We start from the raw sequence: 24,722 nt of genomic DNA, 5'->3' as shown, positions 1-24,722 counted from the left end.
AGCCCCTAAGCCTCCTGCAACAATTGTAGACTCTGGGGTCTCCATGGGTGGGAATTGATAGCAACAAGTTTCGGGTTTTGAGTTTAGCTCTCTGTTGGGCAGGAGTTTAGGGCAGGGAGCTGTTTCATTGCTTTCACACACTCTAGAAAGCAAGAAAAGGCAAGCATGATAAGTGAATTATATGCCAATAAAACAGGGTATTAGGAAGTGTTTCTTACATGGACCAAATCAGAGCCACACTCACTGACGGGTTGTTTCCGACCCACGGAGACCCTATAGAGATCCACAGAGACCCCTTCGGATTTCTGAGACTGTGAAAGAGTCAACAGCCTCATCTTTCTCTGGTGGAGTGACTGGTGGGTTCGAACTACTGACCTTGTGGTTAGCCACTCAGAAAGCACTCAAACTCAAAACCAGAGTCACTGTCATGGAGTCAATTCTGACTCATAGCAGCAGAATGGCAAAATATGTACTATATACTGACATTTGACTAAACTGATAGTAAATCGGAACCTGTCTGTACCTGTTCCACTTACCTGTACCTGTGTCTGTCCCAATTTGCCCACACTATGGATTCAGTTTTAGACATTGATGGAGTTGGCAAGCCCAGGAACTGTTTGCAGTCCAACTCCAATCAGGTGTTGTTTTACATACTGGACACTAGAGGGCAGGCCATTAAAACGTTCGCTGTAAAAGAACTGCCAAAGCTAATCATGGGTGACGTGAGTCAACTGGACAGCAGCGAGCTTTGTTTTTGGTGGGTCCTGACCACTTTTCTCCAGGTTTAAGAGGCTGCTTTCTGATCGGCTTGCTCCCACACAGAAGGGGAATACGCATCCAGGGAAGAGCAACAAGACATCTCATTTGCGTGTGACCGCCCCTCTACCCACGCCTGTATTCACATCCCAGGAAAGCCCTGGATGAGCCAGCAGTCTGCCTTCCCGTGGGTGTGAGTTCCTACAAGGAACGGATAAATTGCCCTGGCCGGTGCACGTGCTGAGGAGTTGGTTTGGCTTGCCCGGGAATGACATTACCAGCCACTCTCTCACGGGTGCAGGCTTAAATGCGAGATCCACTCAGCAGAACACTTCGAGGAAACCAAACCCAAACCAAACCTGTTGCGCTGGGGAGATTCTGGCCGCTGGTGTTCCGAGTTCAGCTGCTCGCAGGTTTCCAGGCTGTGATTCTTCAGAACCGGAATGCCAGGTCTTTCTTCCGAGGCACCTTTGGTACGGTCCGACTCTCAGCTGGTTACTAGTTGCCCACTTCACCAGTTGAGCCACCGGGGACTCCCGCTCCCAAGGGAGCTGTATTAACACCTCAAATCCAAACGGTCAGTTTATAAGCTCGACTTCTGAAGCCAACTCTCACTGCCAGGGCGCCATTTGGATGCCTGGCTACCCCATAGGGCAGGGCTACTCTTGATGGGAGTAGAAAGCCTCCTCATTCTCCCAGGGAGTGGTGGGTGGTTTTGAACTGCTGACCTTGCGGTTAACAGCCCACTGCATACCTCACTATGCCAAGAGCTCCTTTCACCTTGGTGAAAAACGCCTCGAGGATTTTTTTTTTTAAAGGAAGGGTTCAAATGAATCTAAAGATGGCTTTGGGCCTTACCCAGAGTTCAGCTTCCCTTCCGGGAGCCCAGCCCCCATGCCCAAACACACTTCTCGTCGTCTTGATCATCGTCCTGTGTGTCCCAGTGGTTACAAGTTTGGCTGCTAACTGCAAAGCCAACAGTTCCAAACAACCAACCACTCTCAGGAGAAAGATGCGGCAGGGACAGCTCCACCCTCCCCTAGAGAGTTGCCATGAGCCGGAACTGCCTTGATGACAGAATTAGGTGTGATCAGAAGGCTAAGACCTCAAGGACTCCTCCCACCCAGTTCTGCACCACTGTCTCCCACCTCTTGAAGAATTGTATGTGCAAACATACGTTTTCATCCCTCCTCCTTCCTCTCAGAAACCAGGGGTTTTCAAGCGGGGATTGGGGGTGGGGGCAGGGCCCCAGCCATCTGTGTTCTTTCCCAGGTCCTTTGGGTAAATCAGCTGCAAGCTAAGGCTTGCATGCGGCTGGATTAGGGAATTCCAGAGCCAGGAGAGAAGTGAAGAAAGACGTCGTAACTCCGGGTAAGGTAGAACCAAGTTTATTAATGACATCCTTTATTACAACCACTCTCAAGTGTAAAAAATAAAGGGCGATTAATTAAAATGTAAAACTCACTTGGATTTGCTGTTTGGCCTTTCAGAGGATGAGCCAAAGGGTGGGGGCGGGGTGGGGTGGGGCTTGTCTGATTTTGAGTCCACTGGTCAGAGGGGAGCGAGTTTGCTGGAGAATGAGGTAACGCACACACAAGACACGAGCGCCAATCCGTGGGTTGGAATGTCATTGCAAAATGACAACTGTGGGGGGCGGGGGTAGAGATGACAGATCATCTGTGAGCCAGATATGAACGGATGTCTCTAACGACAAAGGCACAAACACGCACACATGCAGTCAGACACGCATCGGACGGTGGTCATTCTTAAGCGTTCTTGTCCCTTCTCTGTGGTCATTCTTAAGCGTTCTTGTCCCTTCTCTGAACAGACGGGCGGGCTCAGCAGCCACAGCCGCAGATGCACCATGGGGCTGAAACAGGAAACTGCGTTCAATTCCCACCAAGTATGTTAGCTAGCTGCCCCGTTATGTGTTGGCCGAAGTGTCACGGCTGTCAAACATGCCTGTGGTTTCCCCAGCAGACCAAGGGGCATATCTGTTCTCCGGGAGAGCGGCTGCCAGTGGGCAGGTTCCCAGGCACCTGGTGCATCAAAGCCAGGGGGCAAACCACATCCCTCCCAGCTGGTATGGGGGCAGGGGCAGCAGCACCAGTGCCAAGTAGGTGGGCCCCCACTTGTTGTCACAGGACTCCTGCCCCCATTTCATGCTCTCCCCTGCCAGGCATTTGTGCTTTGTTACCATGCTGTTAACTGGAGCCCTGGTGGCTCAGTGGTTTAGCACTCAGCTGGGACTTGAAAGGCCAGCCATTTGAACCTGCTCCGTGCGCGGGAGATGTGGCAGTCTGCTTGGGTCAGGACAGCCCCAGGAACCCTCGGGGGACAGTTCCTCTTCTGTCCTGTAAGATCACTGAGTTGGAATTGGCTGGATAACAATGGGACTTGATCTTATTTATTGTACTATTTTGATGTTTAGTGTGCAGTCATAAGAGAGCAGCTGAAGCTCTGACCACCCACTGTTGTCTCTTCGGAATAAAAGCAAACGGAAACCGGAAAAGCAATGAGAAGGTTTTGGTCATGTCAACACTGTTTCGCAATTGGGTTTAATACCGCTCAGAAAGCAAGGGTATGTGTGTGTGTGCGCGTGTGCAGAAGGGACCACGAAAAAGGACACTGTCACAAGTGTTGCACCTGTGGAAGCACCTGTGAAGATGACAACAGCCTCCCAATGCCAGGGCTCCATGAAAGCCATGCTGACCAATGCCAGGGCTCCATGAAAGCATGCTGACCAATGCCAGGGCTCGATGGCCGCAGGCCCCGCGGCAGGAACAGGGGTTGGCTGATTCGGATGCACAGGTCATGCAGGTAAGAGCTCACAAAAGAACGATGAAAACTCCAGCTGAATTTTTGAGAAAAGGAATAAAAAGACTTAAAAGAAAATATGATTGTGGCTTTCACCTTTGTGAGACAAAAAACAACAACCAAAAAAACGAATAATAAGCCCAATGCAGCGTCTTCGAGAGTTTCCAAAGAGCTCGACAACTGATGTGGAGGTGGTGGTGGTGAGGAGCAGGGGGCACTTCACTAAGATCTTTTCTTCATTAACCTCATATTTTTCTCCTTGGAGATCCCTGATCAATAATGCTCAGGCCCACCGGGGAAACAGTCTTTCCTGCTGAAATGCAGCACTGTGGAGTCTTTCAAGGCCCTGGCGGGTAAACCCACAACTCCGCTCCTGAGGAGACCCTGCAGCCTAGACCATGTTGCCCTCACACGTCAACCCAGAGTGCAAGCACCACGGAACTGGGACCACGCTGTTTCCTTCGCGAGGTGATCCTTGTAACAGAAATATGCAAGGGAGGGGTACCCCAACACGCTGTCCTCCCAGGGGTGGGGAGCAGCATTTTAGAAAGATGCACCTCGAGGCTTTAGAACAAAAGGCAGTCCGTCAGATCAATTTGAAGCACAAAACCACAAGCACAGCCCTCCAGTTACCGAAGTAGAGAACGCAATGGCATTGTCCACAGATTCAAGAGTATTCTGTTTCGATTTAAGTAGATCTGGGCCCCTCCTCCCATTTTTTATCTGTTTGTTTGGTTTTGGTAAGTGTCCAGCCAGCCATCAATCCATGGCCACAGTAGAGATTCACGGCGTAAGAACTTTCATACTGGTTCTTAAAAAAATTCCGTCAAGTGAGCAGCATGTCACAGTTTTACTCCCCCTCCCTCCCAACAAGCACGTTCTTGGCAGTTCCCAGATGGGGTTGAAGGGTGCCTTGGCGACTGGGGTCTGTGCAGCGTGGACACAGTCCGGCACGTTGGGCAGGGTCAGGAAGGCGTGGATCTGTCCAGTGTCTGGCAGCAGCTGTTCCGGGGGCTCTACCAGCTCGCCCTGACAGCCTCGATATCACTAACCAAATTCTGGGCCAGGCATATCCCAAAAATCTGAAAAACGAAGGGGATGAGAATCAGACAATGAAGCTCTAATGCCCTTAGGCTGTTCCTCGGCTACTAGGTGCTCTTCTTCGGTTTTGTGTTCTAAACGGATATACCATTGACCGTAAAATGCCCCCATTTAAAGTATACAATTGAAGATAGTCACCAAAATGTACAATGTTCAACACTAATCCAGAATCCAGAAAACCATTAAAAAGCGAGCAAACACAAACCAAACTCGCTGCCGTTTAGTGGCTTCCAACTCGGACGTGGGTCTACACCCATAAGGAGTTGCAGTCTCAGAAACTTACAGTAGCAGTTCTGGGCTGCCCCCCAGGGTGTCCCTGAGCATGTCATCAGCCCACAGAGCAGCCCCATCATCCCATGCCCACTTCCCTGAAGCCCCTGGCAACCATCAATCTACTTGTGTCTTTATAGACTTGCCTATTCAAAGACATTTCCTATCAATGAATGAAACAATCTGTGGTCTTTTACGTAGCATATGTCCGTTTTGTTCTTTCTATGGCGGAATAAGAAATCCTCTCGATTGCAGGCTGCACCACATCTCGTACATCTTGTTTACCCCGTTTTCAGTTGATGGACAATTCAGGTTGCTTCCACTTTGTAGCTGGTTTGAATGCTGCTGCTACGGACATTCACCTGGACGTTTTTATGTGCACGTATGGTTTCAGTACTTTAGGGGTATACCTCGGAGTAGAACTGCTAGGTCTCATCATAACTTGAAGTCCAGCTTTTAGAGGCCTTCCGAAACTGTTTCCACAGCAGCTGCACTGTTTTATATTGCAACCAATGAAGTATGAGGGTTCCAATTTGTCCATATGCTTATCAACACAACAACAACAACAAACTTCATTGCAACCCTAGCCATCCTAGTGGGTATAAAAGGAGCAATAGTGGCACTGTGGGTTAGACATTGGGCTGCCAACCCCAAGGTCAGCAGCTCAAACCTCCCAGGGAATCTGCAAGAGGTAGATGAAGCTCCCTGCGTCTATAAAGGCTTATGGCAGCGCTTCTCCACCTTCCTACTGCCGTGACCCTTTCCTACACTTCCTCATGCGTGGTGACCCCCCCCATAACATTAGTCTCGTTGCTACTTCATAACTGTCATTTTGCTACTGTTATATGAGAATGTAAATATCTCATATGCAGGATGTGTTTTCATAGTTTCAAATTGAACATAATTAAAGCATTGTAATTAATCACAAAACAATATGTAATTATATATTGTGAAACAATTCTTTCTAATTACAAATACCATATATACTCATGTATAAACCGAGTTTTTCAGCACATTTTTTTTTTTCAGCACATTTTTTAAAGGCAGTTTTTGTGGTAAAATTGGGTGCGTTGGCTGATATTTGGGTCAGCTTATACTTGAGTATATACGGTAAATGAAATTTTGTCTTGAAGCGTGGTGTAGCATGGGTAACAGTCTTCACACTGGTACTCGTGGGCGTATTTCCATGTGGGCAGACCCGCCTGGGGACGGACAGAGAAGCGGTGCCTCAGTTTCTAAGACCATCGGAAATAGGTGGTTTTTGATGGTCTTAGGTGACCCCCAAGGGGGTCGTGACCCACAGGTTGAGAACCGCTGGCTGTAGTCTTAGAAAGTCTACACAGGGTCACCAGGAGCTGGAATCCGCTTGATGACAGTGAGTTCTACTCTTTGAGGTTGAGGCGACATCAAGTGGCATCTCCTTATGGGCTTGAAGTGAGTGTCCCTGTGGCTGATAATGCTGAGCATCTTTCCATGTGCTTTCTAGCCAAATGTTTATCTTCTTTGGTGAAACGCCTATTCAAATCCTTTGGCCATGTTAACCACTGGGTTGTCTTCTTACTATGGAGTTATGAAAGTTTTGCCTGCATGCTGGATACCAGAGCCTTAACATGTAAGTAATTTGCAAATATCCTCTCCTGGTCTTTTTGTTGTCCTTTTACTTTATTGATGTGGTGGCCTTGAACATGGTAATTCTGATGAAGTCCAACGACCTAGCTTTCCATTGGTGGTTTGTGGTTTGGGTGTCGTAGCTCAGAAACCACTGTCTAAATCGAGGTTAGGAAGATCCACATTTATGTGTTCTCCTAAGAATTTTTAGAGCTTTAGCTCTTGCACTAAGGTCTTTGATCATTTTGAATTTATTTTTTGTGGCAAAATATGTATAAAAAACCACTCCTGTTGATGACTAACGAACAGTTGTCTCTGAGAATCTGCCTAACCCAGAGAGTTCCCAGAAGCAGTGTCCTAACAGGATTTGCTGTAGCTGACTTATTTCACATATGTCTTCAAGGGCCAGCCTTGTATGTGGGGACAGATACAAGGACTTCACTTCTCTTTATGGATCTGTAATATCGCACTGCATGCGTAGGCCGCATGTGGGTTCTCGCTACCGTCTGGCTATTGCGACAAGGAAGGCGCTGGTGTCTGAGTCCCTGCTCAGGCCTTGAGGCATCCTGCTTATGGCTGCTCTCTTTAACTTGGTGAAGGCTCAGCCAAATTCGTTGCCACAGCAACGGCACCGGTTTACATTCTTGTTGGAAATGGATAAAGGCCCGAATCCTCTTTTCCAATACTTGTTTGTGCAGTGGGTGGTGTTTACAAGAACTGTGGCTTTAATGGCTGCGAAATGGTTAATTTTCTTATCTGGTACCAAGTTGGGATCCAAATCCATTTTTCTCCATATGAATACCCAGTTGCTGCCATTGGTTGAAAATACTATTCTTTCCCCAGGGAAACCATCAGGGCACTCTGGTCAAAGATATCTGACTCTGGCTATAAGGGTTTATTTCAACTCCATTCCATTGATCGATGTGTCTAACCCTATGCCAGCATCAAACTGTCTTTTATTGTGATTATTGTAAATTAGTTGGAGGGGACGTCTTACATTTTGGATCATCAACTTTGTATTCAACAGTTTAAAGTACTAGTCAACACCCCCAGGAGTTTGCCTTTCACCTGCTCCTTGGTAACCTGCTCCCTCTAGTACAGCTGTTCTCAACTTTCACAGGGGTCGCCTGATTCATAACAGTAGGAACATGACAGTGATGACGTAGCAGCAAACATAATGTTATGGTTGGTGGGTCACCACAACAAGAGGAACTGTATGAAAGAGTGGCGGTATTAGGAAGGTTGAGAACCACTGCTCTAGTGGGTTACTATCATCCATTACAGCAAAGTGAACACCCATCTCCTGTCTGGTCCACTACCTTCTCTCTCCTCCCTCAGCAGCCAACTATCTTGATGCCAGAGCTTTGAGTAGTCAGGAGGTATGACTGCTCTAAATTTGTTCTTTCCCAATTTGCTTTAGCTATTTGGGTTGTTTGCATTTCCATATGAATTTTGGGATCACGTTGCCCAGTTTTGTGAAAAAGTTAAGAAAAGGCCATCGACCTGCAGTTGATTTTGATTCATCATGACCTCACTGGACAGAGTCCAACTGCCCTAGCCCGCGGGTTTCCAAAGCTGTAACCCATGCAGAAGCAGACTGCCACATCGTTCTCCCCTGCAGAGGGCGCTGCCTCCATGAGCAGCTGAGCTTAAGTAAGTGACTGTGCCGCCAGGGGTGTTTTTCACCCTTATTCCCACAAAAAACAAGGCGATTGACATTTTGATAGATTGCATCGAATCAGTAGGTCCTTTTGAAGATTATGACCATCTGAACAACACAGTCTTCCAATCTGTGAACAACAGGAGGTCTTCCCAGTCCTGAAGTTGTCTTTCGCTTCTTCCCACTACCACGCTCCATGTTTGACCCTCCAGGGAAGTGCACGCTTGAATAGCATGAAAGTCTAGCTCTTGGGGTGGCCCAGGAGGGAAAGTGGGTGCTCCCTCTCCTCAAGAGCACTTGAACAAGGTGGCCCAGAGAGCGAAACGGACAGAGCATCACTCTTAAAATCCTGAAACACACCTTAAGCTCATCACCAAGACCTAGGTCTGACCATTTGTGCTTGGCCCATCAGTCACAACGCAGTCTTCTGCAGCTCCTGGCAACGCTGAATGTCCACAGGCAACTACAGACCCACTCGATTGTCCATCTTCCCAGGGGACAAAGGTTTCCACAAGAATTTTAGCACACTAGTGTCTGCAGTTGCACCACGGTGAATTGAGTGTTGGGTCAGCTCTCCCAGCCCTGGGGGGCAGGGGTGTGTGTGTTAAACTGTGGCATTCAGGTGCACTATCAAGGTTCCTGTGCCCGTGAGGGCTTCCTCAGGAGTCATCATCTCCCTTCTCTTTACGTCTCTGGGTGGAAGTGGTTTGTGTTTGAGAGCTATCCGAAAGGGCAGTGTCCATGACAGGGAAGAACACCCCGTGGAGCAGCTCTGTGCTCCAAGCCTATGGAGTTGTCATCTGTTGAAACAGACACGCACAGCAGTGGTTTTTGTTTGCTGGCTTGTTTGTAAAGCCGGTAACAAGTAGGTGAGAACAGCAGCAGCCAAACAACCCCGTGGGGCACTTGCACAGTGTAGCACGAGGTGTCCCCACGCTGAAATTAGCCCGGCACAGCACCGGTGTTTCTTTCCCCCCTCCTGTCTTACCTGCAGCAAGGCAATGCCTATGAAAATACCGGCTACAATGGTCAAATTGTCTTGCAGCCACTTCTCAAACTGGGGCACGCAGCCTTTCGTGTAGATCACGATCTGCTGGTCCACTTCCTGTGGGAGGGAGAGGAGAGCGAGCGCAGGGTCACGGAGCTGCCACGGCGCCCTGCACAGGCCAAAGCCCTTCCAAACCCCCGCTGTGCCACGTGAGAAAACGAGACTGCACTTACGGGTTTTTGCCTGGCATCATAACCACACTGAGTGTTGATGACGTCCTCCTGGTGGAGAGAGAAGACAGCAGAGTGACACTCACTCTTGTAAGACGGACATCCCCCACCGGGGCACAGCAGGAGACCCCAGAAGGCTCAGCCATCAAATGTGTCTGACTTGAGCAGAGACAGGGCACAGGCGCCTGGTAAGCACGTCCTACGGATCGTTTCAAGGAACCAGCATAGAACTCATCTTAGGTATATACACACATTTAAATTCCACTTTACAAATGGGGAAAACCCAGGCTCCGGGCATATCAGAAAATGTAGCAAAGTCCATTCTAAGGGATTCAAAGTTAATAACCGCAAGAAGCACCTGGGGGTTAGGGAACTGGAAGCAGACGGAAACCACGCTTAAAGGGCCCCAGGCTGTCTTCAGGACCCTGCAGCAGCACCACGCTGAGTGAGTGCGGGGACGTCACCTTCTAATCCCCTAACGCTCTCTCTTCAGACATGCTGATTTTCAATGAGCATTACGCTGAGTTAAAAACAAAACCATGTCCTGGCCACCTCACACATGAAGAGCTTGAAGCTTCAGAGGGTCTGGTCAGAAGCATGGGTTCCAGCGGCTTACGTGTTGGGCTGCTTACGGCAAGGTCAGCAGTTTGAAACCACGAGCTGCTCCGTGGGAGAACGATGGAACTTTCTGCTCCCATAAAGTTTCCGTCTCAGAAACCCACGGGGGCACCTCTCTCGTGTCCCACAGACTGCTATGCGTGGAAACGGACTTGACGGCAGTGAGTTTCGGCTTGTGTCTTGTGGCCCTGGAGTAGATTGATTACTTTAGGACAGGGGTGGGGACATTCGGCCCGCAGGCCACGTATGGCCTGTGAAGTCTTTGGAGCAATGTGGCCACGGCACTTTTGTTGGTGGTGGTGTTCCGCGCAGTTGAGTAGGCTCCAACTCATAGCGACCTCACGTGCAACAGAACAAAACGCCGCTCCGTCCTCCCCCATCCGCACAGTTACTCTGATGCTTGGGCCCCGCTGTGACAGCCACTGTGTCAATCCCCCTTGTGGAGGATCTTCCTCTTTTTACGCGTCTCTTTCCTTTACCAGCATGATGACCTTCTCCCGGGACTGGTCTCTCCTGACGACATGTCCCAAGTACACGACGCAGATCACCACCCCTGCCTCTAGGAAGCACTCTGGCTGTGCTTCTTCCAAGACACAGCGGTTTGTCCTTTCAGTAGTCTCTGCCAGCGCCGTAATTCAAGTGCACCAATTCTTCTTTGGTCGTCCTTATTCCATGTCCCACTTTCACATACGTACCAGGCAACTGAAATGACTATGGCTCGAGTCAGGCGCACCTTCATCCTCAGAGTAAAATCTTTGCTTTTCAACACTCTAAAGAGGCCTTGTGCAGCAGACGGGCCCAGTGCAAGGGAGGCATCCTTTGACCTCTTGACGGTGGCTTCCTTGAGCCATCCTATCATAGGCGAGTTCATTAATTGTCTGACCAGTAGCCCATGAAGAATGCTATAAATATCCCAATGGCCCAGAGCAGAAAACGGTTCCCTACCCCTGCTGTGGGAGTGTAGGAATGAGCAGTCTCTGGCCAGGGGGCTGCAGTTTGTGGCGGGATAGTGCCTTGTAATGGTTTCCAGAATGCTTCTTATTGGATGCTAACGCAGGGCAGGAATTGGACACAAGGAGGACAACTCACTCAATGCCGGCTGGCCAGGGGCATGCCTGCCTAAGGAGGCACTGTGGACTGCTGGGAACAGCCCTGCCATCCATCCTCCTCAGACAGACCCAAGGAGAGCCGGCAGCTTGCTAGTCAGAAAGGTTGACTCTCCTCAAGATCTGGCCAGGCCTCAGCACCAGGCATCCCGCTTCTCAGTGATTCCCCATCTCTTCTTTCAGGCCAGGAGAAACATCAGCTGGCAGTGGAGGCCTACCGAGAAGGTCTGCTTTTCCACCTCAAGACCACGGCCCTTCCAAAGAGTCCCACATCCTCTATCTTGCAGGAAGCACACTGTAACTCAGCTCATCAGCATCCACTTGGCACTTGAGGGTGTCCTGGGGAGGCAACTGGGGACAAAAGATCCGAGAGAGGCCACAAAGTCCCCAAAGGGCTGCAGTACAAGAGGGTTCAGGGCCAAGTTCAGGAGCAGCTTCTTGACATCTGTCATCCTAATACCCAATTCTGGTGTTCAACATCCAACAAGGCAGCTACTTCTTATGCTAGTCCAGGGACCAGACACATGATTTGACTGGAATACAAAGTGGCAGTAAAGGAGTGGTTTATGGGTAGGTTTTGTCTTTTTCTCTGGAAAGGAAAAAAATTGTCCTGGGACCCCTGTGGGCGAGGTGGGGCTGCTAAGCACAAGTGGCCGTGGTTTTCCTGTGGCCTTCCTCCTTGGGCCCTATCTTGTCTCAAACTCTCCTTCTACTCCTAATATTTTTCTTGGGACTACACCAGCAAGCAAAGGGTTACCAACCCCAAACCACTAGAGAAGGGACTGACATAGGAGCCCTTCCTGGAGGTGCAGAAGGGGTAATGTAGCTAATATAAGCAGGCTGCCGGGTTTGGAGCTCAGCTCCATCGCCTGCTAGCAGCAGGAGCCTGAGAAAGCGCCTTCAACCCTGTGTGCCTCGGTTTCTTCGCCCGTAGAAGAAGGTTATGGTGGTATGTGCCCGTAAGAATGTTCAGAGTCGAAATGAGCCAACGTGCATCAAGGCTTAGAACAGGAACGGGCGCCCACGGCTAAATGACTGTTAGCGACGATTTCACCTACGGGGGAGATATGAGCGCGATTCCCGCTTCAGGAGCTACAATTAGGCTGCAGCAGGCAAAACAGGTTTCAGGAAACACCCCCTGCCAAAGCCCACTGGCGACGGGGTGCCCGGCGCAGGCCAACGGTTGGCTGGCATTGGCTTACCGCGGGGTCTTTAGTGCAGCAGGAGAATGGCACGCCGCATCGCTCTCGACTTGCATTGGAATCTGTGCAATTGAAGTAAATATTTAGGTTCCAATCATCAGCTCCGAAAGCCCCACAGCACTGCCACTAGAGCAAACAGGAGAGAATTAGAACGCCTCGGCGTGGAGGCGACCGGGCGCCTATGTTCACCCCCGCCAGCACGACGCCCCGCTTCTGCCAGCTCCTACCGTCGCTTCCCTCTCAGAAGTGATTTTTAAGCCAAAGGGAACTGAAAGGGGCCTCCGTCAAAGCTTCCAAAGCCATGAGAGCCAAAGGGCTGTCTGATTTCCACAACCCTCAAGAAGGGTGCAGGCCCTGTGCCCCAGGTGTTAGGGGCAGGAAGGGCAGAGGAGGAGCTGCCTGGCTGGGTGCGGCCAGAACCAGAGCTGTGGGGTGTGGGCACACAGAGGACAATTCTAGAAGGACAAACAAGGCCGGTGTCACTGCTGTGCCTGGTAGCTTCTGGGGGAGACCACCGGCCTCGTGGGATACCTGGGAGCTCCGTGTCCATCTCTGCATTTGACCAGGAATGTTAGAGGGTTCGCGGACGCATAACAAACCACAGTTTGATAAGTTCTGAAGTAGGCCCACGTTGTGGCGCAGTGTCACAATCAAGACAGCGGGCCTGCCCAGGACCCCAAGCATTCTAGAGACAAGCTTCTCATAATACAGCCACTTCAACCCTTCCCACTTTCAAACCAAATGTTTCCGCACACAAGCATTCATACTTCTGAAGGGAAGACTAAGCTACCTAATTAAAATATTAGAAGAGAGTTCAAGTCAACTGGCACCCAGGGCCTCGCATGCCTCCTTCCTCACTGAACTACCCAACTGAACTCTGACTTAAACACGTATCAGGCTTCGAGAACTTTCAAAGGTCTCCAGGCCAACAGCTTCTTCAAAACATTAAAGTTCAAGACAGGAAAATAAAATCACATGTAACAATGATATTTCCATATAAAGCAGGCTGCATTTCAAGAGACAGGGTAGACGCATGCTCTCCACACTGCCGACCCTCCCAAGGGCTGGGGCAGTGAGTCCGAGGCCGGCCGAGGGCGCTCCTTCGGCGTGGTCGTGCAGTGTAGGCAGGAGTGAGGCTTGGTGCATGTTTGTGTGGGGAGGGGGTGGGGACAGGGTTTGTGATCCTGCATCCATTATGATCTAAACAAACCCCAGTAAGGGCTGCTGAGGAGATGCGACAGGGCTTAAGTTCACCCCTGAGATACAACTGGCTCCACATCACTTGTTGCCATCGCTACACAAACCCACGCACACGGCACAGCATCGTCTGAGGGTCTAACGAGGGTGGGTGGCCTCCCTCACAGCATGTAGATGCAACCATTTCCTCCGGCTATCCAAGGAAACCCCAGCTCGTTCTGTAAAGTGTCCAACAGACCCAAGGGCCAGAGGTCTGCTGGGGCCCTGCTGGTCTACAGAAAGCCAACTTGTCTGCAGCCTGCTCGGCTACGGTCCTGTCAATGTCCATGTCTGCCCAGGATATGCAAATAGCAACATGCCCCTTTGCAGGGCAGACACACCTTATGCCTGATGTGAACCTGTGGATATCTCATTAGAATAACACACTAACCCCCTAAGTTACAGCCAACAAACAGGTACCACCGAGTCCATTCCGACTCCAGTGAACCTATGACTATCGTACTAGAACGGAGAGCCAGTGGGTTTTCATTGGCTGATTCATCCCCCAGCCCTCCCACCCCCAGAAAGTGGATCACCAGGTCTTTCTGCAAAGGCAGGAAGTCAGCCTCGAACCTTTGGCCAGCCACTGAGCTCGTGCACCATTTGCGGCCCATGGGTTAGATTCCTTCCTCTGAACCCACTGGCCCCGAGCTGATTCCAACTCACTGAGAATCCCCACACAGGGGTCCCAAGGCCTGACGGGAGCGGATAGCCTCATCTTTCTCCCACAGAACGACTGGCGGTTTTGAACCAGCGATCTTGTTCGTAGCAGCCCAATGTTTATTCCACAGTGGTGGTAGCTTCTGTTCTTGCCGTTTTACTTGTGGGGAAACAGGGACTTGCCCAGGGTCACTTCGTTCGAACATCTGACACCAGAATGCGTGTCTTTGGACCCTTGTTCGTGCTGTTTGGCACGGGGAGTGAAGCAGGGCATGTGCTCGTTTGCTGCTAGGCCCCGAGCAATGGCAAAGCGCCAGAGGCCACCGCACGGCTCAGAGACGGCGACGAACACTGCCGGCCCGATTCTGTCCACGCTGGAACAACGCCCCGGGGTCGGAATCGACTCAGCGGCAACCGGGCTGGCTGTTCTTTCAGCGCTTAAGACACGCTTCTGAATTTATGGCATGAGTGATGGTACTGTTTGGGTAGGAGTATTTCAGGAGCGCTCTGGAGAAATAGTTGGTAGATAACTGTACTGCTCTGAGCTGTGAAGTACGAAGGTTACCCAAGTGGTGGTGGTGGGGTCCATAGAAAAGCATGTGTGTTTAATTAGCACATAAAAGTTCCCACAGAGAGCAAGACAATGTTCTTCCAATGTCGACAGGGCAAGGCAAAGGCATGATAATCCCCTTTGGGCTCAGGAATTTTCCTCTTTGTTCCTCCAACTTCATCCAAAGTGAAATCTGGAAACTGGGGTATTCCCATTTATGGCACGAAGTCACACAGCCCAAGAGAACACGGTCGATAACATGCGAGCAAACACACCTCTGGGAAGCGCAGAGGTGGGTCCCAGTTGGCCAATGCGAAAACCGGATGTGCGTTTACTTAGGTGGGTGGGTGGGTGGGTGGGGAAACATCCTTCTAAGAAGGTTCTCAACTTACAGATACACTGAATTGACACTTACATATTCCTGGGTGAAGTCTATGAGGTTTTGCAAATCGATGTCGTCCCTGTATGCTCGGATGTTGTTGTTGATAAAAAAATAGAGCTGGTCTTTGATCCAGTCTTTGAACACAAACGCCAGCACCCCAGCCGTGAGCTCCAGGAAGAAAATGATCCCCAGGAATACAGAGAACTAAGACAAGACACAGACGGAGAACAGTTAGGCGACAGTTAGGCGGACTGATAAGACCATAGATGGCTACACGGCTCCTCTCTAAAAGCGCCTGTCATTATATTGGCTTATTACACATTTCCAAAGCAGATCATCTTAAGTTTCTAGAGATTCATTAATAAGAAATTGCACTCCCAGAAAGCGTCTTTAAAAAAAAATCATTTCATAATCACATTTTAGGGGCTCTGGTGTTCCATTTGGTAATTAACCAACAGAGCCCATAAGCAAACACGGATCACAGGAATTTCTCATTAGACCCACATTAAAGCCTAATGAATTTCTCGTGATTAATGTACTGCCAGATGCTCGAACAATGACCTGGCCCCACCCCCAGGAAGCTTTTGTAATGTGGAAAGACGGATTACCCCAATATTTTAAGACTGCTTGCCATTTGCCACTGTGGCCTTGATTCTATAGGCAATATACTGCTTTTGTGGGCCCAGCCACCTCGCTCTCTCTCCCCTTTGCACCTGCGGCACAAGGTGAAATAATGAACATGTTCCCCTTCGATGGGCGGGTCACAGAGGCTGTCAGAGGGCAGGTGACTGTGACAGGAAAATAATTTCCCCTTCTGAACATCAAATGAAGCCACGGGGCTGGGGGCTTCCTTGGGAATGCCAGCAGTGTTATTCTTCCTCTGGGAAGCACTAGGTCCAGGGACCACTTTAATAAGACCCAAACACCACCAAATGCTCAAGAAGGGGGCAAGCGAGTCGAATGCACTGCCACCTCGTCAATGCTGATTCCCAGTGACCCCCTGTGGGTTTCTGAGACTGTAACTGGTTCCGAGAATAGGAAGCCCAGTCTTTCTCCCGAGGAGCTGCTGGTGGTTTCAAACTGCTGAACCTGCGGGTCACAGCCTAACGAATAACCACTATCTTACGAGGGAGGGCTACAAACCACACGGCCACGTGAGAACTGCCAGTATGGTGGCAGACATTTCCAATCCATCAGAAATTCTCAGAAGAGGCTCACTTTAGTCAGACCAACACGCCCATCATTCTCTCCCCCTCCGCCTGACCCCACAGTCTCACCCCTTTCCAATTTGCTGAACTCGACCATGGGAAATGAGGCTACGAAGAGGGTAAAGTGCAGGTGAGCTTTTCCAGCGACAATGACAGAAAGGCTGTCACTGGCTGCAGAGAGCTGTGAAGAGTGGCCGAGGCAGCACAGGGTCAGAGTGTCTGCTGTTTCCATCGTCAGCAGGCAGACATCACACAGCTTGCCATGAGCAAGACGAATCAGGGGTGGAATGCAAAGGAAATCATGTGGTTACTTATTAAAATTAGGGAACACGGAAAGCCCCCCGCCCCAAACAACCAAACATCCGTTCACTCAGCAAACATCAACAGAACAACCCACCCACTGGGGGTCGGGCCCTGTGCTGAACGGGCTTTGCAATGCCAGGATGAGTCCGCCGATTCCCTGCCCTCAAAGAGCCCACAGTGGGTGCCATGTCCGGGGGTGGGGGGAGTGGGAGGGAGGCACATCATATCAGATGGCAGCATAAATGAGTGTTTATTTATATGCCAAGCCAGTTTTAGGAAGGTAGTACGGGGGGAAAACAAACCAAACCAAACCAAACAACCCCAGAAAACAAATAAAACCCAAACCCATTACTGTCAATTCTGACTCGTGGTGACCCCGTGTATTACAGAACTGCTGCACAGGATTGCCTTGACGCTAATCTTTACTGAAGTATATAAGCGGGCCTTTCCTTCGTGGTGCCTCTGGACAGGTTCAAGTAACCAACCTTTAAGTGAGTCGCTGAAAGGGAGTAGTGTATGATAGTTACCACACCACAGAAATGATAAATGTTATGCAGCCCGTGCACACACAAAACATAGCCATTCTACGACTTTAATTAGAGTTGCATTCTCACTTCCATAAAGATTAGCAGAGTTCATGCTTCTAGTTCCTTTGGTCAGGGTTTGGTGTAATGTTCCATAATGCAGATCTCAAAGACCGAATTTCAAATTCAAGGTGTTTCATTGCCCCGAACCCTGTCACCTAATTCCCTCTATTTCCAAAGGTTCTGAGATTGATTCTCAGGTCTCAATCAAGAAGAAAACGCTTTCTTTATTTCCTCGGGTCTCAATCAAGAAGAAAACGCTTTCTTTATTTCAGTGTCTTAGCCCTTGCTTTCCCTTCACCACTGCTAGTTATTACATCAGAGAATCAAGGATGAACGGAGCATGTTGACATTTACTTGTGCCACCGATCATTCAAATAATATTCTGGGTCAGTTTTCATCACTCCATCTCATAGACAGTGTCTTAGTTACCTAATGCTGCTCTGACCTAAATACCACAAGTGGATAGCTTTAACAGACACTTCTGATTCTCTTGCAGTTTAGGAGTCTCTTTCTCTCTCCATGGGCTCTGTGGGAAGGTCCTTGTCATCTCTTAAAATGTGTGCCCGTGGAAACCCAGGAGGATCTCCATGCGTCTGCCGTCAGTCTTCCTCTGGGTCTAGGAGGTTCTCAGCACCAGGACTCCAGGTCAAAGGACGTGCTCTGCGCTTGCCTCCTCTTTCTTGGTGCTAAGCAGCCCCCTCTTTCTCTGCTCATTTTTCTCTCTTATTCTCTTACAAGAGATAAAAGGTGATGCACACTGCAATCCATGGGAGTTCTCCTTATATCGGAGCAGGGCGGTGACCTAGTGAGGCTGTTGTCTCCCACTCTAATCCACGTACAACTAATTGGGTGATCGCATCAGATCAGATCGTGCGGATGATTATATCGTTACTTAATTGACAAAAGACTAATAACCATGGCGATCTTAAGTTGGCACATATCTTGGCTCTGGGCTTCAACTCCACCTTCCTGACCACTGGGACAGCAACTCTAATCCCTTGACAACCACATTTTCTTAGTCTACCTTTGTAGAAGATCCTGTTCTTCTGCCCCTTGGGTAGGACAGCACTGCCCCTTCAGCTTTGGGCAGCAGCTCTGGCTGGACCCCTCTGGCATTACTGAATGGAAGCCAACATGAAGTTGGTGATCAGACTTTGAATCCCAGAAGGCTGTAGCCCCAACCCTTTAAGGCCTGAGAGGTCATGGCCCTTCCTTTGAGATCCCACAGGCCATGGATCCACCCTTTGGAACTGAAGCAGCTCTGCTTCCTGTATACCTTGTTTCTTCAGCTTCCGCTTCTTGGTTCCGTGGCTTCTTGGCCCCTGGGGCTTCTTGGGGCAGCCCAGCCTCTGCCTTGCTCAGGTGAGTGTCATAAAGTTCTTTGGCATTACTATAAGTACCCTGCGTGTCTACTCCTCCAGTAAGCCTCAGCCGGAAGTCACTCCGCTCCCTTGCTTGAGAGAGCAGCCAACCTAGCTCTGTCCACAAGTGTCCTGCAGGCACGTGGAGGAACCCGGCCCTTCCAGAAAGCCTCCTGCCTGGAGGTAGTCAGGCTCTCACTCTGGAAGTCAGCTCCCTTGCTTTCTGGAGTTGGGCTACTGCTTCTGCTCTTACAATTTCTTTGACGCTGCTTCTTCCCATCTATGTCCTCTTTGGTGTCCGAATCTTCAATCCCTTACGAACCCTCGCCAGAACTGCCTATGATGTCAATAATTCCACCAAAAGTCTCTTTATAGAGCCATTGAGGCATTTTAAAATTATTTTAGCTTCTACTTATGATCCAATGCTAAAATCGCTTCCACATTTGAGATGTCTGTTAGGTTGCTAACTGCAAGGGTGATAGTTCAAACCCACCAACTGCTCTTTGGGAGAAAGCTGAGGCTGTGTGCTTTCATAAAGAATTCGTCTCCAAAACCCTGTATAGTGTTGCGATGAGCTGGCATCAACTTGGTGGCAGTGAATTTGGTGTGACTGGGGTTCGCATTCCACATGTGGTAACAAATTCTGTCTTCATTACTGAGTGCTGATATCACAGAAATACCACAAGTAGATAGATTTAACCAACAGAAATTCATTTTCTCATAGTTCAGTGAGCTAGATGTCCAAATTCAGAGACTCCGCTCTACTGGAAGGCTTCCTCTGAGTCAGAGCTAGGAGATGGCCTGTCTCCTTTCAGCATCTGTGGGCCTGGAAGTGCCCTCGCATCAATCTCCTGGTCTGGTGCTCAGCACAGACTCGGGCTCCAGAGAATGCACACGACTCCTGGTTCTAACTTTCCTGGGGGCACTGAGCTCCTCCTTCTCGGTTTACCTCTCTCTCCGTTTAACTCCTGCAAGGTAAGAGGCTCTACAGGCCACACCTCAGGGAAATTCCCCTTGGATTGCATCCGGGCTGTGACCCGAGTAAAGGCCTTGCATGTTATCCGAACCCCACAGTAGCTGATTGACTGATGACATCAAATCACATAAAAAAGGATGATTACATCATTACATACTTGTCAAGTACCATCATTATGTAGCTGCCAAACCAAGAACCATAGCCTAGTCAAATAACATATTTTTTTGGAGGGGAAAGAACCGAATCTACAACAGAGAGGTCATTTTACATATTAATGAAGACTTTTAAAAGGCATGAAATAACACAATTTTCTTTATTTACAAAATGGAACATCATAAGGTACTAATTTATAGAAAGACACCACTATCTGAATAGCTATTCCTGGTATCAAATCCTAGAAATGAATGAGCTAAAGGGCCTGCCTAATATGCGTTAAACTGTATTCGAGTAAACCGTATTAGAGGGGACCCTATCTCATAGGACAGGGAGGTCTTTTGAAGATGGATAAAATAGTGGCAGCAGCTAAATGTGACCTGCAGTCCATACAGGCTATAAACAGACTGAGGCAGGCTCAGCATGTAGCGGGGCCTCGAAGAGGAGTCCTGGTGGTGCAGAGGTTCTGAACTCGGCTGCTAACAACAAGGTCAGCAGCCTAAACCACCAAGTGCACCCTGGGAGGAAGACAGAGCTTTCTATTCCCATGAGGAGTCACAGTCTTGGAAACTCCACAGTGGCAGTTCTACCTGGTCCAACGGATCACGAGGACTCACATCGACTCGACGGCAGTCAGCTATTTTTGTTTTTTGGGGGCGGGGGGGAGGGGGAGATTTATGCCAAGAAGATTGGCAGTGGTCAAGAGCGGGAAGAGAGTTCTCCTGGAGCTCCACACGCCTTTGACTACATGAAGAATGGAGTGTGTGCGTGCGTGTGAAGCCCTGGTGGTAATGTGTGCTATGCACTGGGCTGTTAGCCACAAAGCCAGCAGTTCAAACCCACCAGCTGCTCTGAAGCAGAACAAGGCAGTATGCTCTGGGAGAGGCTGGACAGCTTACAGAGCAGTTGTACGTTGTCCGATGGAGTGGTGACGAGTCAGAACCAACTAGATGGCAGTGGGCCTGGTTTTGAAGGAGGAGAGATGGCTACTCCCACCACAGACATGTCTGTAGAGAACAGAGAGCTCACTAAATTGTACATCAGACCAAGTACCTTTCTGTTTTTCCCGGTAGCATGGTCAGATATCCTTTCAGGCCAAGCAGCCGCTTTCAAAACCACTGCCAAGTCTGAACGGCTCAAATTAGGAATGGGGCGCCCTGCTTAGAATATAGCGGGCCTTCCCTCTCAGGGATGATCCAGAGAAGATGCCGGAGGAAGATGAGGCAGAAATGCTGGGGCCAAGAACTCCAAACTTTGTGGCTGTTGGGATTAATTCTGTTCCATGCTATTGCTTTACATCAAAACATCCCTGGGTGGTGGTGTGACAATGATGGCTAGGAATGATTCTGATCATCAAAAGTGGTCCATTATCTCGATCATTCTCCATAGTCTCCCTGCAACATGGAAAAGAGTATTCTTCTAGGCATTTTCCCTATTCTAAGAGAGGGGCAGTGGGGGTGGCTGCACACAACAGGGAGGCCCCTCCAGCACCACGGCCCTAATGACCAGCTCAACGTGGCGCGGTACCCCAGCTGACCTTTGATGACACCAAACATGTCAAGCTCACGCCAGATGCACGTCTGTCAGCCTGTGCCATTTTGTTTTGTTTTGTTTAATAGATGGGCTTATTTACTCAAGGCTCTATTTTATTGTTGACTGGATTCAAACTTAGAGGTGGAAGCCCTCAGCGAGGGCAGCCTCGTCTCTTGGCAGTCTGTTCCTGCCCTTTCTCTTTGGCCTCCTTCATTCTCTTGGCCAAAGTTTGGCGAATTCGGCGGCCTCCTCCAGGTTTTTCTTGGTGCACTGCTTCTGCATGGCAATGCGCGGGCGGAGTCACAAAACGCTGAATCTTGGGCGCTTTGGTCCGGGGTTTCTTGCCTTCTTTGTTCAGGGGCTTTCTCACAACATACTGGCGGACCTCATCTTCTTCTTTTTTTTTAACCGTACTCCCCTATCCAACCGTGGCTGCCACAGGCAGGCAGACAGAAAGCGCGAGAGATTTTCTCTTGCATCTGTAGGAAACCTTAAGAGCAGACAGTAACTGCTCCAGGTCTGTCAAATAGATGCTTAGAGGTCATCTTCTTCAGAGAGATTGAAGAGTTTGCGGATTCTGCTGGCTCTTTGGGGCCCCAGGTGACCAGGCACAGGTGTGTCAGTCAGTCCTGGGATCTCTTTCTCCCCTTTCTTTACGATAACCAGGTTGAGAGCGTTCACACTGGCCTCCACAATGCAGCCCCGGAGAGATTTGCACGTCCTCCCCCCAGTTCTCCTTGGTCTATAGCAGGAGTGGCCCTTACTCAGCAGCTAGCGGACACGGCCGTGGGTCAAGACACCTTGCTTCACGGGAAAACCTTGCTTGTCATTCCCACGGCTGATGCGGACCACCTAGCCCTTCCACTCATCTCCCAGCGCCTCGGTGGCAACTCCCGCGGCCATTCGCTTCTCATAAAAGGTGCGAAGTCTGCATACATCGTCCACATCAATGAGATCCTGGCAGCCAGTGGCTGGGAAGGAGATGGTCAGCTTCAGGGTGATGCCACGGAAGAGAGGCAGCCCGTGCCATCTTATTCTCCTTGGGAGCAACCTCCACACTAGGTTTTTCACCCTGTGCTTTTACTTTTTATGTGCTTTTAGTTCTCAGACTGATACATGGCGCTGGGCAAGAATATATGATGCTTTCTTTTGAGCTGTTGTTGAAGCCTTTCTGGTTTTCATTTTTTAAAATTACCTACACATGCTCCTTAAAAGTTTTTAAAAGAACATCTTCATTCTTTATTTCCCCCCTAGCTCTTCTTCCAAATATTTAAGCTAACAATGATCACACTTAATACTCTCAAAGGATTTAAAAAGGCTGTTGGTTGGACAAATGAGAACCTTAGACTGACAGAGTCCAGAGGAAACGTACCGTCGACTGATTCAGCCTCTCTTCTCAAACCGGATACTTCACAGGCTGCCGTGGAGACAAGTCACAGCCAGGGGCTGCATCTGAGCAGAGCAACCAGCTACTCAGCCAGCTCTCTGCTTCCTCTGTGCTTAAAACCAGGCCCCAATACCACACCAGAGGCTCTCAAGTGGTGGCAACCTGAGCAGCTTTCCAAGTTGATCCATTTTTGAAGTAGATGGCCAGGCCTTGCTTGTGAGGCACTCCCGGGAGAACTCAAACCACCAATCTCGCAGTTTCGAGTGTGGTAACCTTTTGCACCACAAAGGACACTGTGTGTTTAAGAGGGGTGGAGGAGGGGGAAGTCAGTCAGGAAAAACTGATACATCTACTTACCTTAGTCCTAGAGGAATTTACGTGATCAGAATGCATGATACACATATCTAATAAGCTCCACGGGCAGTGAGGAGGCGTGTTTGTATTAGGGATGAATTATCTGGGGCAGAGGAGGGGCCAGTAAAACTTCTAAAAGGAAAGATTACCTTTGCCACAGTTTACGCCTTTGGAACAGCTCCCTGTCTTGAGAGTGCTGCTGAGGAAGAGAAGGAGCCGAGGAGAACAGAGTCTGCATACTTACGAACTTGAGGAGGAGCGTGTTTTCTCGGAGCGCGCCAATGCACCCTGCGAATCCCAAAATGAACATCACTCCGCCCACCACAAGGAAGAGCCAAACGGGGTCAAAGCCGCCAAGGTCGGTGATGGAAGAGATGTTGGACAGGACTCCCTGGGGGAGAAAAGAACACAGGACAAGGCCGGGGACCAGGGGTCAGTTTTCTAACAGGTAAGGGTTATTGCACTTGACTTCCAAAACATACCTCATGGACAGGCTGATTGCCAAGAGTGATTAACACTTGGAAGACATCAGAATGGAGGAGAAAGAGGAGGAGGAGGAGGAGAAGAGGGAGAGGAAGAGGAGGGGATGGGGGAGAGAAAGGGAAGGGCAAAGAAGGGAAGGAGGAGGTTTCTTTAGTCGACCTTTACTAAGACACAGAGTAAACGTGATCTGCACGGTTTCCTTGGGTAATCTGTACAGAAGCAGAATGCCAGGTTTCCCTTCTACAACATGGCTGGGTGGGTTCGAAGAGCCCACCTTCAGGTTTGTAGTTGTGTGCTAACCATTTGTGCTATTCTGGTAGAGCAGTGGTTATGCATCAGGCTGGTAGCCAGAGAGTCAACAGTTCAAAGCCACCAGGTTCTATGTGGGAGAAAGATGAGGCTTTCTCCTTCCATAAAGAGTTACAGCCTCAGAAACCCACAAGGATAGTTCTACCCTGTCCTTTGGACTTGTGATGAGTTGGAATCACCTTGCCAGCAGGAAGTTTGATTTCATTTGGATGAATCTATATGATAATATACCACTAGAACATATACAAAGAAAAGTTAGAGATCTCTTAAAACATATGACTTACACCCCCCCCACGATCCCCTGGGGGTGGGGGGGAGTGGTCATGGGTTTAAATAAATTCTCCAATGAATGGCTTAGAGGTCTCTAAAGCAGTAATGAATGCAGGATGTGCTCACTAACTGCTGAAGTGATGCCCTTTTCATTACAGATGCCCTTTCACAAAACTGCATGAACCAATGGTATAAGCCATTTTTATGACCCTTAGATTTCCAAGCTCTGAATGTGAAGACTCAGTTCAGGAAGGGAAAGGCAGAAAGAAAACACAGAAACACTCCAGCCAACATTCCACGTAGCCAATGGTATTAAGAAAAAAAATGCCAGAAGTCAGACAGAAACCAAGCAATATTAGTGAAAGTCCAATATTGACGGGAAACTAAGCATCCCCGCAGAATGCCTTTAAACATAGGCATTCCATACATGCAGCCTTCATGGCTTAGACTTTGTTCAGTCAGGAGGAGAGGAGGGGGAGGAGGTGAGGAAGGTGGAACTGATGGCAATGATCCACACATAACCACACACCCCTCCGCCAGCGGACGGACAACAGAAGCCATGGGGGAAGGGAAGACAGCGGTCGGTGTAAGGCATGAAAAAAATAATAACATAT

At 49.4% G+C, this 24,722-nt stretch overlaps 1 protein-coding gene, 1 non-coding gene and 1 pseudogene across 2 annotated transcripts in view; all 3 read right to left on the bottom strand.

Annotated features, from left to right (window-relative positions):
• Positions 1 to 2,551: 2,551 nt before the first annotated feature.
• TSPAN5 (tetraspanin 5) overlaps positions 2,552 to 24,722 on the bottom strand; it is a 235,602-nt gene continuing 213,431 nt past the window's right edge. Inside the window, exons 3-8 of the mRNA XM_004703276.2 lie at positions 23,291 to 23,437; positions 15,218 to 15,388; positions 12,357 to 12,482; positions 9,434 to 9,481; positions 9,201 to 9,317; positions 2,552 to 4,655 (exon numbers count right to left, since the gene is read on the bottom strand). Coding sequence (XP_004703333.1) covers positions 4,590 to 4,655; positions 9,201 to 9,317; positions 9,434 to 9,481; positions 12,357 to 12,482; positions 15,218 to 15,388; positions 23,291 to 23,437 — 675 coding nt within the window. The 3' untranslated portion in view covers positions 2,552 to 4,589. The remainder of the gene's footprint in view (positions 4,656 to 9,200; positions 9,318 to 9,433; positions 9,482 to 12,356; positions 12,483 to 15,217; positions 15,389 to 23,290; positions 23,438 to 24,722) is intronic.
• LOC105978667 lies at positions 21,419 to 23,085 on the bottom strand (annotated as a pseudogene).
• LOC115873394 lies at positions 21,712 to 21,841 on the bottom strand. Its single transcript, XR_004048391.1, has one exon. It is a non-coding gene; the product is annotated as a small nucleolar RNA SNORA31 (small nucleolar RNA).

The sequence above is a fragment of the Echinops telfairi genome, unplaced genomic scaffold (genome assembly GCF_000313985.2).
Source record: "Echinops telfairi isolate 266 unplaced genomic scaffold, ASM31398v2 ScPeMD7_7468;HRSCAF=8506_0, whole genome shotgun sequence".
Taxonomy (NCBI): domain Eukaryota; kingdom Metazoa; phylum Chordata; class Mammalia; order Afrosoricida; family Tenrecidae; genus Echinops; species Echinops telfairi.
Note: the sequence above shows the minus strand (reverse complement) of the source record. Positions and strands in the feature narration are given on the sequence as shown.